The 18,075-nt window shown below is 38.1% G+C and overlaps 2 protein-coding genes across 4 annotated transcripts in view; one reads left to right on the forward strand and one right to left on the reverse strand.

Moving 5' to 3' along the window:
- The window catches only part of coro2ba (coronin, actin binding protein, 2Ba), a 61,492-nt gene extending 57,315 nt beyond the window's left edge, over positions 1-4,177 (forward strand). For all 3 annotated transcript variants that reach the window (XM_042491754.1, XM_042491745.1, XM_042491764.1), the window contains one exon: positions 1,174-4,177. In XM_042491754.1, the coding sequence (XP_042347688.1) occupies positions 1,174-1,308 (135 nt within the window). In that variant the 3' untranslated portion in view covers positions 1,309-4,177. The remainder of the gene's footprint in view (positions 1-1,173) is intronic.
- Positions 4,178-5,119: 942 nt separating this feature from the next.
- On the reverse strand, positions 5,120-12,488 carry anp32a (acidic (leucine-rich) nuclear phosphoprotein 32 family, member A). Its single transcript, XM_042491842.1, has 7 exons — positions 11,741-12,488; positions 8,615-8,764; positions 8,413-8,535; positions 8,129-8,327; positions 7,897-8,006; positions 7,751-7,805; positions 5,120-6,383 (listed from the first exon to the last, which is right to left on the reverse strand). The coding sequence occupies exons 1-7, from the start codon at positions 11,792-11,794 to the stop codon at positions 6,316-6,318; spliced, it is 759 nt and encodes a 252-aa protein (XP_042347776.1). The 5' UTR covers positions 11,795-12,488; the 3' UTR covers positions 5,120-6,315.
- Positions 12,489-18,075: the final 5,587 nt, after the last annotated feature.

Genomic DNA, 18,075 nt, shown 5'->3' on the forward strand with positions numbered 1-18,075 from the left:
ACATAATATCTAACTAAATGGGCAAGATTGTTTTGTAAGGTTTTAGGAATGCAGAATAAGCTACAGACCTTCCTGTGATGGGATTCCTCGAGTCGCGATACAGCAATCTGAGACTTAAAATGAATGTGGGCCGGGGGCATAAAGTCTGGAGCCAATGGCAACTTCCCTACTTCCTAACCTCCAACTTCTGACCCCTTTGCTTGGACCACACCTGTCTTTGAATCCAGCCTTCATTATGATCTCAAATACACACCTGAAAAGTTTCATGATTGCATCTTGCACAGTTGTGACTGTATTGCCTTCTGTCCACAGACAGAAAGACTTATAAACACCTGGCAAAGTACTCAAAAGTGCTTCTGTGGTAGTTCCTTCTACAACAGATGACTCCAGGACCACCTTTTTTTTATAATGGCACACACATTTATGCCGCCTGTTAAAGGCGGGAATGTCAGGCTGTTATTCCGCCTCGCCGCTCTGTTTAAAAGGTTCGATCCTGGAACGGGGGACCAGAGTTGTCTTGTCTTTAAGCTGGTAGCAGATGTAGTAGCAGCATAACAACAGACAGATAATTGATTTCTTTCAGAAATGGGAAAAAGTAACTTATAAAAAGAATTACCCAAATATTTGCAACACATTAGTCAAAGTATGAGAAAATGATCTGAACATAAGCAAAAAAAGGAGAGCTAATAGACAATGATAAACAAGGAAATAAATATGATGAATTCATATGATTTTCTAAAACCGCTGAATTCTTGCAATTTGTAGGACATTTCTTGCCAAGTTTTTCTTCATGTTTTTCGAAAGATATCAAACTAACACAGTTGTTAAAAGGCACGCCCATTTGCTTCTGGCATGTCGGCATGCTGTCCTAAACCACAAACTGCTGCAGCATGATGCCGCCGTTGTTTGGTTCTGTGTAAAAATGCAAAGATTGGACTTTTTAGCAGGCCTTTTCTCTGTGTAACACCAGCCCCGCTGTCAACTCCCTTAATTAATCTATAGAGTAGGTGCGGTGCTGTTGTGACATGCTCTGTTAAAAAAAAAGGCAACTCTGACAACAAAGTGTTTTTCCATCACTGTTCATTCTCAACACTTCCCCCATTAACATCAGATTTTCTTCTTTGTTAAACTGAATTTAGTTACATGCACAAGTTTGTGTTTTTCTCCACGTAGCTCCTGCGGATGTTCTTCCGGCAGCAGGAGGAATTGCGGCGGTTGAAGGAAGAGCTGAACACCAAGGACGTGCGAATACGCCAGCTGGAGCTGGAGCTCAACAACCTGAAGAACGTTAGCCCCAACAACGTCTGACCTCTCAGCCTCCGGGACTGGCAAAGCTGCTCCCTTTGCCTCCAACTCTGACCTCCAACAAGCTTCTGAGCCCTCCTACGCCTCTTTTTTGATATATCATAACTTCATTCCCGCTGCCCTGCATAGCGCACACAATAATATGATAAGTGTTGGATAATGTCTTAACTGGTGCAATTACTGGAATATTGTAATAATGACAAGTAATGGAGGCACGGCAGTGTTCATGGATTAGCACCTTAACATGAAATCGTTGACAGGGAAGGTTTGCGATACAATCCATTTCGGTATTATCTGTTTTTACAACTTAATGTTCCTGATCTAGCACACTCTTAAGTGTTATGGTCAGATATTGCATATTTTCTGCCAGACCTCCTGGGTGTTTGTCTCACTGTGCCTACCCAATAATTCACGTAATGCAATACCTTCATCACCACGCAAACAAGCCCCTACATCCTCCTGTAATGACCAAACCACCATCTAGTTCTAGTTTTCTGCTCGGGCAAAACTGGAGGAATAAAAAGACTGTCACTGGCTCCTTTTTCTCTTCCCCAAGGCCTTACACCCTGCTGCAGACACAGTTTGCAGAGAGCTGCAACATCATCTCAAAATGGCTGACAAGTGAAGTACTTCTGCACCTGACAGACGAGACGAGCTTTTACAGACGTGGATCATGTTTTTCACTGAGCTGCTTATCCCGTATCCTCTTTTTTCATGTTCAGATGATGCTGGCTATAAATTTTACTTCACAGTACTGACATATAGCTACTCAAATGCAGTTTTTCTTCCTAAGGAGAGTTCGCTCACTTTTTAATCTTTATTTAAAACATGGGAAAGCAGCAGGGGAAACATGGATCCAGAGGTGGTGGACTTGCGAACATAGTCTCAAGGGAAGCTTTGCTGGCTGTTCTTGGATTTTAGGGCTAATTTTGAGGATGAGGGTTAATGTATATTTGCTTCTATTTATTTGTCACATTTACCTTTTTAGCTGATAACATGTATATTTGTTAATCCAATTGTTTTTGTGCGATGTGGCTGCGCAGGTAACGATTGTGAAGCTTGATAGAATTTTGCTGAATGTTTCCGGTTGATCTGGCGCAAGATTTTGTGTGAAACTGTACCATATATGGTATTAGACCCTAACAGCATAACTAAGGTATAAACATGTAATCTTGCCTTTTCCTAACAGTGCAGAAAACTGTAATAATAACCATCATTTTACATTTAAACTAAGTATATCACTATTAGTGAAATGTGTTTACTAGTAGATGTGTGATTTTTGCTCTAGAGACTCCGGGTCATGTGCCTCTCCTTCTCCACCTGTACCATCAACTGACATATGTTGGCTAAACTGCAGTTTAAATGCCTCTTTTTCCTTCAGTTTGAACTCCACAAGTGGGCACTGGATTAATATTTGATTTGCTATATGATACCAGCCACGTTCAAGCAGTTACCACAAAGATTCTGCTAAATATGTGTCTTTTGATTCAGGCCCAGTCACATTCAGTGTTGTCTCATCATTGCTTCTTTTCCTGAGGGACTGAGAAAAGGAAAAAGATGAATCTGCTGCATGCTTAGCACGAATGGATTTGTACCCCAGGTCAGTAAAAGTACATGAAGGTCACCTCTTCCCAGATCACATCATAGTGAGGACATAAAGGGTCCAAAGCTTTATAGCTTCAGTTAAAACAATCAGAAAACACACGTAGAAATCCTTTAAATTTAGACTTGAAGCACTTAGATATTAATGGTAACTGCATGTGTTTCCTGCAGGACAAATAAAAAGGCTACAGTGAAAGTAGAAAGAGAGGAGTGGACCTAACAGAGATGGATCAGCTACAGAGGACAGACAGGTGAAGTTTTGTGTTGTCAGGGTTTCTTATGTAGGTGTACTGAGGACTAAATAATCAATTATGGGAAAATGTCGGTATTTTCCAACCTGGATCCTGTTTTCCCAACTTTTTTTTTGGTGTTTTACTTCATCCAGTCTAGTTGTTTTTCCGTTTAACCAAGTCTATCTCAACAAGAAGTCTTCTTATGACGTCTAGAGGAAGACAATAAACAGACAGGATAGGCCTTTCTCACAGCAGACGTTTTGACTTGTCATAGTAGGAAACGTGCAGGTGTAACTAGTAACTCTAACGATGACTTTGTTATATTCAGGTGCTCCATTGAGACTGAAAGTGAGGCAGCGTGCACAATACAAGGATCCTTAAATCAAAGCAGGTAAATGGAATTTATTATTTACACCTGAGTTACCCTCTGTGGAAAAGGCCTATCATGTGAAAGGTAAAGAGAAACATTTTAATTCTTTGTCAGACACTTAAAATAACAGTCTGAGCCTGTCAGTGGCAAAAACAAGCACTTTTAGTGGAAGTACATGGACAATGCACTATTGCCTGTTTAGCAGCTGCTGGCTGCAGCAGTCTCACTCAATACTGGATTAATTAAAAAAAATGTTGTTCCTGTTAAACTTTGCATACACTGTGCAATTTTGGGCTGTCCCAGACAAAAGACGACCCAGAGACACAAAGATGTGAGGAAATAGGGTCCAGGCTGAAAAATACCAATGTTTCCCTTTAACTGTAAATCTTTAGGAAGGATAACAGAACAGAAAGGCTTTTATGCTTTTGAAATGACTGATCCCCTTTTTGTACAAATGTTTAATGGAGTTTTGGTGTAAACAAACCCGTGTTAGCGCCGCTTTAACTTGCTAAGTTTGGTGTTTGGTAGTACTGTAAGGCCTAGTCCACACAAATATGAGTTTATTTGAATAAATAGCTTTTTTTAAAATGCATTTTGGCCTTTCATCCACACACAAACACCATTGTAGGTGACTGTAAATGGACCTGTTGTAAAACTCCATCCAGGGTGAAGATTTTAAGTAACTCTGTTTTCAATGTTCATACGTAGACAGGGAAAACTAAGTGGTTTGCACATAATGTCAGAGTGTGCACTGATATTTCCTTTATGAGACACCACAACTGAGGCAGTAAAGGTACACAACATGCAAAAAAATCAGATAATGCGATTGGGATGATTCACAATTTTAGTTGGATTGGTAATTTTTGCATTTTATTTGCAATGAAAAGACTTGTATTTTTCATGCTTTTTGCAGAGGTCTGTACCAACAAACATGTTGTTAGGGCCTCTCTGTAGCACCACAATGCTTCGTTGATAATGGTATGTTGTGACACATCTTACCTTTATTAAAAAAAAACAATTGCAGCTACCGCGCTCTGGTCAAATATCACTTTAGATCACATTTCGTTAAACTGTGCAGCCCTGTGAGGCAGCATGTTGTGCAGTGGCAGATGTGGCCAAAACAGGGCTGGCTCTAATGTTACTAGCAGGACCTTTTACAAGTTTACACACAAATGTGCTGTTGCTCCTCCACTATAATGAGGAACAGAGACATCAGAATGACATCAGAAACCATGGACCTCACTGCTCTTCTGAATAGCTTTTTTGTCAGGCTTCTGATTGGCCAGAATCATCTTGGCGTGGCTTGAAGGTTAATGTTAAATCACTCTCTGTTGGTTGACATGCTCTTGACAGCACTTAAAGTATGCGTGGATGTGCTTCTTTTTGAGAACAAAGGAAAAAAAACACCTGTTTTCAAAAGTACCTGTGTATGTGTGGACATGGCCTGTGTGTAGTTCAGTATGGAGTAAACGCGATTGCATCTCAGTCTGCTGAAAAATGTATCCCGGATTAGTTTTCCATCATTATAAATTCCCTAATCACTTTAAAACTGGAATATACATTTTACCATTTGACTTGACTGTGTTGTACAAGGACCACAAACTTCCAAACATATATAAAAGGGATTTATTGAAGTGAATGGGAGGAAAAAAAGAAACAATTTGGCTGATGACAGTGGATTTAACATAGAGTGAAATATCACTGAGGTAGGCCAATTTGACCATTACGTATAATAGTGAAAACAAAGTCCAAATAACTGACCGTTTTCCAGAGTTTACACTTTGAAACAATAAATTTTCGATGCACATAAGTTGCGGTTGTAACCTCCATTTATATCAAGTACTTCTCTACACTACCACCACAAATTCAAACATTGCCACCTGTGTGTCACAGAAAAAAAGAACATGGAGAAAAGCGATAATGAGCTCTGATGTTGAACATTTCTCTTTATGGAAAGATTATGCATACAAAGTTATGTTCAAATCCAAGAAATTTCACACTGCGTATTTTAGATAAAGCAGCATACATATTTAATATCTTATTACAATTCATAGTTTCACCTCAGATGTCTGTTCAATGTCTGCCGTCATCAAAGAGTATACAAAAAAATAGATTTGGTCATTATTTACAAGAACACGTAATTTCCGAACTATCAAAGCTGAGGGTTTAAGGAGGAGGAGCAGCTTTGACAAGGGCAGACATTTTTTTGCTATGATTTAAAAATATGCCCTGTGAGGGTCACACTGTGCATGTTCAGACAGAAGTTTCACACCAGGACAGCAGAGAGTATTGGCATACTGGTGACACTACAAATACATAACTTACATTTAAAAAAAAAAAGTACAATGCAAAAATAAGTTTAAGACGAGGAGAGGACAGCCATACATGAAATCCAGTAGTTGACTTTAAAATGTATTAGACATGCACTCTTTTTTTGTTTAATTTTGTTTTTTCTTTTGAAGGGGGGTCTTAAAATACATAAGTCATCAGAAACTGGTCTTACACAAACGGTGAGAAAAGAAAAAACATTTCTTAAAAAGGTTTATCTTTGCTATTATTTGATATTACAAAATTGGCGTCCACGAAGCAGTTAAAAGTGGACTGTAAAGACTTGGAACACGGGAGCATCAAAGGTACATAAATTTAACTTATTTCTCCAGACAACCCCGTCTACCTGACTGGCCAATAACAAAAACCACTCCTACTGCAATATGAAACTGGGGGAAAAATACATGGGGTTGCTGGGAAGTGACTGGTAGATACAAGTTTAATAAAACAGTTCACAACTTAGCTTCGAGGGGACTCTCAATCGTCTTCATCCTCCTCCCCTTCTTCATCCAGTTCCCTTTTTCTCTTCTGACCTCGTTCTTCCTCTGGAAAATAAGAATGACATTTAAACATGTTTCCTATAAAAACTCTCTTTCAGGTTTCTGCATCATGACACCAGCAATGCTGGCTGAAATTCTACACAGTTTTTACATTTTGAGACAAAGTTAGATGGCTTTGTGATGGAAAATAAATGTATGTATCAGTCCAATCACAAATCTAAACTATATAGTAATTCTAAGCAGAATTTGAGTATGTAGTGTTCACACTGGATACGTGCCAAAAATACATAAGCTAAAACTAACCAAAAGAAATAAAAAAATACTTACTTTTTAGTGTGCAAAGATAATATTCTACCACAAAAGCAGTGTGCAGAGAAAATGGAAAAGGTTCCTACAGTAGGAAAATATTACAACTAATGGAGGCTGGTGATAAAAAAGCTCCAGGAACACTACAGAATGCAAAAGTCTGAGTTTGGTTGCCTTTTCACCTTGCATGCTTCATATCGTTTCCTTTTATTATAAAAACAGTTAAAGCTGGGATAGGCAGTTTTATTGAAAAGGAAAAAAATAAAATTTGAAAATACACCCTCCTCCTCACCAGGTGCAAATGTTTCATACCTAGTGTTACCAAATAATGATTTGTTTAATATTATTTCGCTGTAGAGCTGCACGCAGAGCATTTTTTTGCTCCGCTTTCACTCTCTCTGTCCACAAATTACGAGAGTTGGGGCTGTCTCCCAGAGCTGGGATTTGTGCTGGCTGTATTCGAGTTGCTGCAGCTGCTGACTGGGGTCGCTCTCCACAGTTGCTGCCCGCTCTCCTCTAAGCGAGGTGGTCTGCAGCAGTAGAGCCTCTAGCTAGCTAATGTTATATAAACATGACCTTGAATTAGCTGTAAGCCTTTAGCTCAGGGAAGCAGACGGCTAAAATATAAGAAACTTCTCTCTGCATCTCTGAAACGCTTGGTGGTGGTTGACATGTTTAGCTTACTGTCAGACTCTCTTTTTGATATGTCTGTCTTCCTTTTTTGGGTTGCTGTGTGTTGTTGCCAGTGCTGGAATAGCAACTTTATCTGTACCATTTGCCGCCGTTGAATCAGACTTTCTCCATCTGAAGGCACGAACACAAGCTTGTGCATTTGTAAAACAGCCAATAGGAACATCCTCTCTCGCTCTAAAATGACCTGTGATTGGCCAACATCTCCCATCTCTGGCTAGATTTTCTAAATCCAAAACCAGCCAAGAGGAGGTGTAGCAGTCTAGTGTCCTCTCAGACCACCTGAATTACAACATTTTTTAGTTAGTTTAGTAAGTTTATTATAGGATATTTGTCCGATGACCCCAAAATAAAACCACCTACACAGGCTTTTTGAGGTTTCATGTTGAGTTCAAGTCAGCGACCATTTTACTCACCCTCATCGTCTTCATCGTCAACCTCCCTGTCATTCAAATCCTCCTCCTCTTCCTCCTTTTTCAAAAACATAAGTAACGTTAGTACGGTTGTTTCAGACTGAACATTTTTAACCATTAAAAAAATGCATTTCTCATAATATTGTCACCTCTCCACTTAGGTCCTCCTCTTCCTCTTCTTCATTCTCCTCGTCATCTTCCTCCCCTTCTTCCTCCTCCTCATCTCCTGGTGCCGTATCTTCATCATACTCCTCCTCATCTACATTTGGGTTAAACCGGGTAATTATTAGCCGAAATGATCAAACGTCTACCTTAACAACTGTAAGAGACACTAAACAGAACGAATGACAGCAGTGAAGCACTTTGTAGCCTAAAACTTACCGTCTTCATCGTCCTCGTCATCATCAAGGCCCTCTGCGTAAACCTCAGCGTCAGAATCTGGTGCCTCTTTGTCGTCTTTGTCGTACCCGTCCAGGTACGTGAGCTGGGGTAGTAGCTTGAATACGTTGTCTCTGTATTCGTTCAGGTTTGTCACTTCACAGTTAAACAGATCTAGACTTTTCAGGGTCCCCAATTCTTTCTGTCAAAAGAAAAATCAAGTTTGATAAATACTAACAGTCAGCTGCTTTTTGTTTATCGTGCAAGTATTTTAGGCTCTCACTTACCAATGGTTCTATTGTGCTGAGGTCTTTAATCTTGTTGCCACTGAGGTTGAGATGTGTGAGGTTGGGGCATTTTGCTGCCAGAACTTCCAACCCTCCTGAGATCCTGTTATCGCTGAGTTCAAGCTGTTGATCAAGTAAAAACAATCAAAACATGCAAAACCTTTAAGTCACAGACTGGTTTTGTGCAGAAAAAAACACCCACCTTTTTGAGTTTATTTAGCTTCGGCAAGTGGGCAACTGTTATCAGTCCGACGTTGATTGTGCTTAGAAATTCAAGCTCCTCAAATTCGTCCGTTAGACCCTCGATCTTTCCTTCATTTGAGCGACAGTTGTCTAGAACAAGTTCTTTGACCTGTGGGACAAACAAATACATCAGGTCAGCATTTGGCTAATATGAGAGTTCGTATTAAAAATAGTATATAAGGTCAAATACAAAGTTAAGTATGCTTTCCGTTCGGATAGAATTAAATATTAAGTTAACCTATTTCAAATCTAAAGGTCTTTTGATAATAGTTCTGTTTCATTTGGAAGGGATATACTTTATATATAACCTCTAGCTCTTATTCCTAGTGATGTTGGATGTGATTTAACTAAATATTACGTCACTTTGGACAAAAGTGTTTGTGACATAAATATACTGTAAAAATGTTACTTAGTATTTGGCACACTAAATTGACTTTGAGCTTTTGAAAAGTTACTGCTCCATTCAAGTACTCTTCCTGACTAGACTTCTTACTGTTAAGAGTTTAAGAAAGTGTTTATTTTAGGAGTAAGCCAAAACAGAGTGAATTATACAAATTTAAACTTAAAACATTATGGATACATCAAGTAGCTAATTGTCAGTAAACAGTACATTTACAAAGTACTTGCATTCTACTGTAATGTTACCCTTCTCTGCAAGTTAATACTTCTACCCGCCTCAGAGAGTTATATTCTACTTTTTACTCATCTCTTTTGTTGCCATTGTTTACTATGCAGTTTTCTTTTATAATTGCAAATATATAATCAGCATGTAAAATATGATCCATAACTATATATGACTGCCCAGCAGAATGTAAAGTATTTAAGATTAGCTCCAAATTGACAAAATACATCATTAAAATGTTAACATGCAAGTTACCACATTAGTAATAACAATCCAATCATATAAGTACAATAATGTGTTCCAGGGGTACTTTTTATTTAAGTAAAATTTTTAAAGCAGGACTTTAAGTTGTTATGGAGTATTTTTAGTGTGTGATTTTGCTATTTTTCCCGCAAGGAAAGGACCTATGCTTCTACCAGCAGTTCAATTCAGTACATTTACTCAGTTTTTACTGGACTATTTCAATTTTACTACTTAATACTTCTAGTCCACTACAATTTGGAGACAAATAATGCAGTTTTTATGTAACTAAATTTTTGTGTTTATTTGCTAGTGACGAAACAGTCAAATTATTGAAATATCAGTCAACTAGTAATTAATGATTTTTTAAGCATTTTTATGAATTAAGCAAACCCATCTTAAAGTACTTAAAATGAGCTCAACCAGCTGCAACACATAAGTGATGAACACATTGATACACAGGTAATTTTAATATAATATATATTTTTCAGAAATAGTATATGTACTTTCACTTTCGGTACTCTGAGTGGCTTTTAATGGTAAAACTCCCTGTGCATAATTACAGTTTTAAATGCAAGACTTAAGTAGTAGACTTTAATGCTAGCTAACATTTTCGTACTTTTTCTTAAGTATACAAGTAGTTTAAAATGCAGGACATTTACTTTTTAAAAGGGCACTAAGTAAGTAATACTGCTGTTACTTAGTCCACCACAGACTTCATCTGCTATGAAACAACACTTAGATTCTCCACATTTGATCGCCTGCGGATCGATATTTAAATAGACTAATTTTCGATCACAGGTGTTTTCCTGTCGCGTATTTTACGGCGTTCTAGAACGTGACTCCGCCAATCAGCGCTGAGGACCGGAACTTAAAAATAAATAAATAAAAATCTATCAATAATCCGTCGACACATTTCAACGCTCTAGTTATCGCGATGCGTTGGCTCTCCGTCCATTACGTAAATATCACATTTTTAGCTACTTTTCTAGCACAAAAAGACATCGCGCGGCGGTTTTCAGGCTCGTTTTTTAAGCGGTCACCGCGTTAAAACGTAATAAGGGATGCGTGTGAGCGGCTCAGAGCGAATAGTCAAAACAAGTCGGAGGCAAACAGTCCTACGAGTCGTGCACAGGGTCATTTGTGAGTAGGAGGGGCAGCTGAAGCAGATTAGATAGCTGCCAGGCAAACGTTTCATTGTTGCTTGTGCTAAACAGTTGCCGAATGGATTGAAGGCGCGTATAGACTTCTGTTTAAACGAAGGTATGATGAATCGTTCGTCGTTTGTGTCGAATGAACGGGATATTCGGTGTATTTCGGTTTGCCTTTGTTTCTCGGTAAAATGGCGGCTTGTCCTAGTTCTGGAAAACTAGAGCAACAACGCGGCTCGACGATTTGTTTTCATTATGGCTGGATGTGTCGTCGAAAACAACAGGAGTCCTCGGTGAAAGAGCCGAATGAACACCCGCCGGTTAATAACGACGCGAGCGTGTTTGTGTTTGGTCGCTCCGGGTTTTCCGCCCCGGCTGGTGGCTGATAACGGTCCATGCTAACGCCGCTTTCTTTCGGCCATCTGTGTGCACTGTGGCTCCGGTTGTTAGGCTGCATGGGGGCTGCAGGCTCCCCAGTGTGGAGCAGCTCAATGTTTGAATGCCCGTCCTGCAGAAATAAACGACTACAGCGAGACGGTTTGAGAAACTACGGGTGCAGAATGCAGTTGTAAGGCGATAATTCGAGGCTGTGATCTTTATGCATCATTGATAATGTCATGACTTTGAGTCTCCGCATCCTTTAACGCGCCAAGTGCACGGTTTAAAATGTTTATGTGAATGCATTTTTCATTCAAAGCATGCAGATAGCACACGAAACAACGAGTTATAGCAGCAACGCGGGGGTTTAAACGGAAAAAAGGGGCGCGTTCGTAGATCAAAAGTTACAAATATGGCTTCTCATGCTGCTTGCCTTGTTTATACCGCTGGCATAAAAAAAAGCTGTGCTGCATTCTCAAACTGTACATTACAGACGTGCACACAAAAGTTCAAGCGGCGTACCTGCAGCACCTGCCGACTGCAAACATGTTCGCAAAGCAACAATGTGACCCGACGCCTCCATCATCTTTTTTAACTTGCAAGAAACTTTGTATCCCCACGCCAAGACATCACACGAAAGATTCTCCATTAGCTGAGAGTGAAACATTACCAGCGAGATGTGAGGCCAACTTACATCTGACGGAGTGCGGTTCCGCAACTCTAGATGAATTCTTTTCTTCATGTCCATCCTGGATCAGCGCACCCGAGATATGATACACACTTTTAATAATTACTGCAAATGCAACTACCACCTCCAGAACAGACTGCTGTTGTTCATTCAAACTTGATCCGCTCGGTGGGCGGGAGCACGTCTCGGGATTGTCGTCACCGCCGACCAATGGCACGAGCCAAATAAAGAGGGAACGGATTTACAGACACGCGGGCCAATCAGGACGCCCCTATAAAACTGGGTGGGGTTTTGTTGTCGAAGTTTGGTTGTTTTGTTAACTTAAGTTTACATGGCTAATGTGATGCACTGAATACATGCCATTGGGAGAGGGATGCCACATGTTTGTCAGCGCATATGTCACTACTAAACATCAAACACACTTTGAGCCTTATTTTGAAGCTGGACATTATGTAAACACTTAGATTTTGTTTGGTTTTATACAGTCAAACAACTCTAACACAATGTATTTGTCCCACTATTCACAGGAGATAAACAATAAAGAAAAGAATGACAGTTTGTTACTTACTATTTACTAGATAATATAAAACACAAATGCTCAAAACTGCAGCATAACAAGAAAAAGACCCAGACTCAGAATAAAGTTTATTGCTGAGTAGATTCTTACTTACAATGAAGTTGCTTTTGGTGCATTCATTAAACATAGCCTACAATAGACATATTAAGAGGAAATTAAAAAAGAAAAAAGAAAAAAAAAAAAGCAAAGTCCTGGAATACTTAAGAAGATAAATATAGAAAGAAAAGTTTTAATAAAAAAAAAAAATTACATGCTTTTTTTTTTAAGATTATTTTTTGGGGGGCATTTTCCCTTTATTGACAGGAAAGTTGGAGATAGACAGGAAAGGAGGGAGAAGTACATAACACAAGTACATAAAAAACATGTTACTATATAGTTATTTAAGAATTAAAAAACAAAAATAAAGCTGTACAGCTGTGCTGTATGTGCAAAAATATGTAGTGTGGGGGATGTGCAACAGTTCACAGAGCAGACGTGCAATGTGCAGAGGTAAGAGTCCAAGATAAGAGTCCGTGTCAGTGGAGTCGCCGGCCTTGTAGATGAGGCCTACTGCCGTACATTACAAACAATACACAAAATACAGATCATTTATATTTTATTATTTTTTGTAATTATAGATAATAAAAATTATGTAATGGTAGATTTAAGTTACCAACTCCCAAAAAGTTCATTTAGTGTTTAAACATAGTACAGCTTATTTCCACAATGACTTTCCCAAAATCTCGACAACAACAAAAACACCTTAACATCAGGCTCCATCATAGACTAAAATAAAAGTAAGGACATGTAAAGGAAATGTGGAATATATTAGGCATTATACAAATGAGATATAACATTGTTATTAAAAAAAAATGCAAGTTAAAAAAACAACAAACTAAGACACCAAATAGTGCAGAAGTTTAAATGTAGGGACAAAATATTTTAATGTATATTATATGTATATGCATAATGAGAAGTAGGCTATATACTGTATACAGAGATAAAAACAAGTAGTAAATGAGCTTTAGTATATAAAGGCAAAGTAAAAATATAATGATAAAGTGACAGCATGAAAGGGAAAACTAGAAGGAATAAAGTAGATGAATAATCAAATTGAACAAGATAACTTTAAACCTGCAACTTTATGTTTAAATTTGTGTATTTTTCTACATCATTTGTTACACTTTGATTTATTTGAAAAATAAAAATACATCTTTTCATTTATTTAAAGATTTGTTTATACATTTATATTATCTACAATCAAACAAAATCATTTTTTTGTAATGTCAGCCCTCCACTGAGCGGCGTCCTCTCACAACAAACTCTGAGCGTTCATCTGTCCAGCTCAGTTAAAGCAGTACAGAGTTTATCCACAGGGGGGAAGCAGAGACAGTCTGGAGCAAGTGACCATCAGTAATGAAAGAGTTCAAATTTCCAACTCTTGATACAAAAAAATAAAAACATAATAAAAGCGGAGGAGGGGGAGCTCTAATCACATTCAACACAAAACATTTTGTGATGTACAGTAACTGGACACGTGTTATTTTTGCATATTAAAACCTAATGTGAAGAGAATTTAATTAAATATATCAGCCGGGACGGAGCCAAGTAGAAATACATGTCAACGATTATTGAGACGGAGGATAGTTTTGCTCCAAGAAAAAGCTTTTAGCTCTGTGTTGACCTAATCCTTCACTTTGATTGCTTTGATCTGCTACATACCAAAACTTCTCTTTTGGGAGGGTTGATGTAGTGGAGCCAACAGCAATTTGTTGTCCAGCAAACGTCTTACAGGCTGCTGCAGATATGAGGCACCTCACCGGTTCACGTATGAAGTCCACAAAATTATCCCTTTCATTCAAATCTAGCGTTAGTGCTACCATGATGACTAAAATGGTTAAAAAAAATGGATCTTCCAGGAGAGTCAAATATTCACAACACCACACTTACTATATTTAATGTCATTTAATTAAACACCTTCTTTCAAAATGTAATTTTTTGTGTGTGTGTGCAAATTTTCAAAGTAAGAAGTAAGCATTTAGAAATAAAAATATATAGTGATTGATAACCTTTACTTCTTGCCACAGTAAACGTGTGTCCTAATAAAGTTATAGTTTAATATTTTGATTCCAGCCACTATAGAGTCATTGTCTAAATATACTAGTGTTGATTTCCATTTTATGACATTTGTTAGATGAAGAGAATCCCGTAGTTGTCCATTGGAGGAGATTCAGACTCAGCTCACACAAGAGGAAGCCCCTGACATGAGATTAAATCCCCCGTGTTGTTTAAATAACAAAACACGGCTCCGAGGGTAACTCTTAAATCTCTTCAAACACCCACAGAGCAGTCTATAAGCATTTAAACAGTTCCATTTTCTCAGTGTTTTGGCTCTTTACCCCAGAACACTAAATTTAGTACTACATTTAGTCAAATACTGCAATTTGAGGTACTTGAGTATTTCAAATTCATGCGCTTTAAACTTATATTTACACTGAACAAGAATTTAAACATTTTTGTTTTTGCTCCCATTTTTCACGTTAAAGACTTTTTATCCACACCCAAGACTTATTTCTCTCAAATTTTGGTCTCATATTAATGTAGTTATGTGAAATCCTATTCAAGTTTTTCTTCTTGTTGTTTTTTAAAGATGAAGCTGCACATCTTAGAGTGGCCTTTTATTGGGAGGCACACCTGTGTGCTAATCATGCTGTTTAATCTTGATACGCCACTCCTGTCAAGATGGAGGATTATTTTGGAAAAGGAGAAGTCTCACTCACACAGATTTTTTTTTAAAGATTTCCAACCAAAATTTGAGAGAAAAAAGTCGTAAGTGTGCATGAGAAAAAATCTAAGATCTCTAACTTAAACCCGTTAGCGGCATCTAGAAAAGAGGTTGCAGAACTGGGAACTTCTCTCGTGTGCCAAGAAGTTCGGAGGCTGATGAGAAATTTTGATCGGCTCTATCCAGAGCCAGTGTTTGATTTGTCCATTTGTGGCTGCTGAAACAACATGGCAGACTATGCGAGAGGACCCGCTCCATACGTAGATGTAAAACCAGGTGATTCTTAGTTTCTGATGATAAAGCATCACACATCACCCGACTCTTAATCCCACACCACTTGACTTCTAAGTATATTCTATCCTCCGTGAATGAGCTAAAAAGCAGATTTGTAACAGCCGATAAGTAACTTCCAAGGTACATTTAAACTGTAGCAACTGCAGGCATTTTGAATAATAGACAAACATGTTGTGAGGTATGATGATTGGTGCGGAGTTAATGAGGAGATGGTTTGAAAAACTTGTCTGGAAGAAAACTTTTGTTTTCACTTGGCAGAGAGAGTTGTAGAGTTTCTGGCTGGAGATCGTACACGTTCCCTGGATGACAAACACAGGATTGTTTGTGTAAATCTTGGTTAACTTGCCAGAAAGACAAGCGTGATACAAAATAATGTGTATGTGTTTAGCAGACTGCTGTCCTCATCATGCTGTCTGGAATCATGTTAGGACACACATTATGGTGGTCTGACTCAAATTAGGTAACTTATCGTTATTGCTGGAAACTAGAAATGCTTCTTTAACCTCATTACTCCTGAACACACAACAGAAATCTTCTGATACATTGTTGCTTTGTTTGTAACATCAGTTGACTCACCATTACCACTGGTGTCCCATCATGTCAGAAATTGCATCTTTGAAATGGTTTTAAAAATGGTTTAATAAGCCTGAAGCTGTTCATTGTCACGGGAGAGTCATTCTCTTTTTAGATTGTTTGCAAAATATGTGGCTCATCCAAATCCAAATAATCCCAAATGTATTTAACTCACAAGTTGTTGCTGCTGAAGAACTAAAGCAGCGCCTGCACACACACACAGTCTTCATGCAGACATGTTTCTATAATTCTGTTTGAGAGAAATCCTCAGATTTTCTATGCAGGCGTTCTCTGTCGAAGATTCTCGGCTGTCGGCCTTTGAATTTAGATCTTCATCTTCCAAAACAACTTGTTTAAGGCAGAATCTGGAGACCCAAGAAGTTTTCTCGCTGTCTTGGATGTTTGAAGCAAATTCTACTGAAGCATCAGCCATTTCTTTATCAAATCATGTGTTTTTGAATTTGCTGGAGCTGCAGTTTTTGCTTGGGACCCTCTGATTTGTGAATGCAAGCGGCCCAGTGAAACAATAAGATTCACTGTATTAATGATTAATACTGAGGGATTTAGATGATACATTATGTTTATAATTTTGGTGAATTCTAATGGTTTTATGTTTTACTTTATGGTGTTTAGATCACACTATGTCTGACTTGTGTAGATGGTAATGGTAATATTAAATATTTATATATTTTACTAGTTTATTGTGCATGGAAAATACAGATAAGCATCGAGAGAAGCAACATAACAGATGGAGGATACACAGGGACTAAAAAGATCAGGTTAAAACAACTCAATAAGTAAGTGGATAAAACAAACTTAGAATCGAGCAAAACAGAATTTGTGCACATGTTCTGGTGCGTCTGTATACATGAATAAATATAATAGATATATAGAATATACCTTTAATGTCCACCAGGGTGCAAATTTGTCTGTGGCCCACAGAACATAATAAAAAGCAGGGAAGCAGTTATTAAACAAACACATAAACAGATCATTAGGGACACATGAAATCATTTCATTCACTGCCTGTCTGTAGTTTCAAACTCATCAGTCACTTTGTTGAGTAAAGAACAGTGATGGCACTTGGGATGAGTGTATGCCTACATATAATTCTGTACATGTGAATCTTTTCAAAACCCATTCATTGTTTACATCTTGGTTGTCGTTTAAACCAGTGTTTCACTTTTATATTGAACATTGTTAAGCTCTGATTGTGTTTTCAGTTCACGTTGCGAGACGTTACATAATTGCAGCCTTTCACTGGCATAGATGACTGACCAAAGGTTTGCAGCATTTTGATACAGAGTTAGTGTCTTTCACCCAAAAACCACAGAATACAGTTAACACAAATGTAACATGAGGCCCTGCTGTCATTTAAATATTAAACTGCTAATCGTGAAAAGAATATGGACGTGTACATGTCTCTATTTATAGTTTTTTTTTTTTATTTAAAGGCCCTGCATGCCCATGGTACATCCCAACAGGCGTTTTCTCTTGTTTTACCTAATGAGACTCAGGAATCTGAAAACGGTGTGCATCGTTTTGCTACAGTTTCCAGGTTAAGTGACATATTTCCTCGAAACAGTGAAATGGGCTGTAACCATGTTTTCTTTCATTTGGTGGGTGTGTCAGAGGTGTTTCCCAGTCAGCAGACACAAACCAAATTCTAGTAGATATTTACTCATTGTACATACAATAGACCTTTTTCACAGCATTACGAAAAGTACAGTTGTATTCACTGACATTAATGATGGCTGCATTCCACTTAGGGGAGAGCTTGGTATTGCTCTGGCTGGCTCACTGGAAAAGCTTACTGGAACTGAGCTGTTGTTAAAGTTGTCAGTTTCACCCATGCTTTTCCTACTATTACACGTCAAAAAAAAAGGTCCAATTTTCTTTTTATTTCACATTTATTTTGGCAATATAACATATTTTTCCCATGTACACAACCCACCCATTTTCATTTAAATGAACATTTTGCTACATTTTGTCACAGTTGAATACAACCTAGGACTTTTGGGGTGTATACAAATTGATTGAGATCTCACTCCTGTTGCACCTTTTATATATTTATTATTATGTTAAGTTTGATGTGTGTAACAGCACCGCACCTTGCCGAATAGACCTTTATAG

Source organism: Plectropomus leopardus, chromosome 1, assembly GCF_008729295.1.
Source record: "Plectropomus leopardus isolate mb chromosome 1, YSFRI_Pleo_2.0, whole genome shotgun sequence".
NCBI classification, from domain to species: domain Eukaryota; kingdom Metazoa; phylum Chordata; class Actinopteri; order Perciformes; family Serranidae; genus Plectropomus; species Plectropomus leopardus.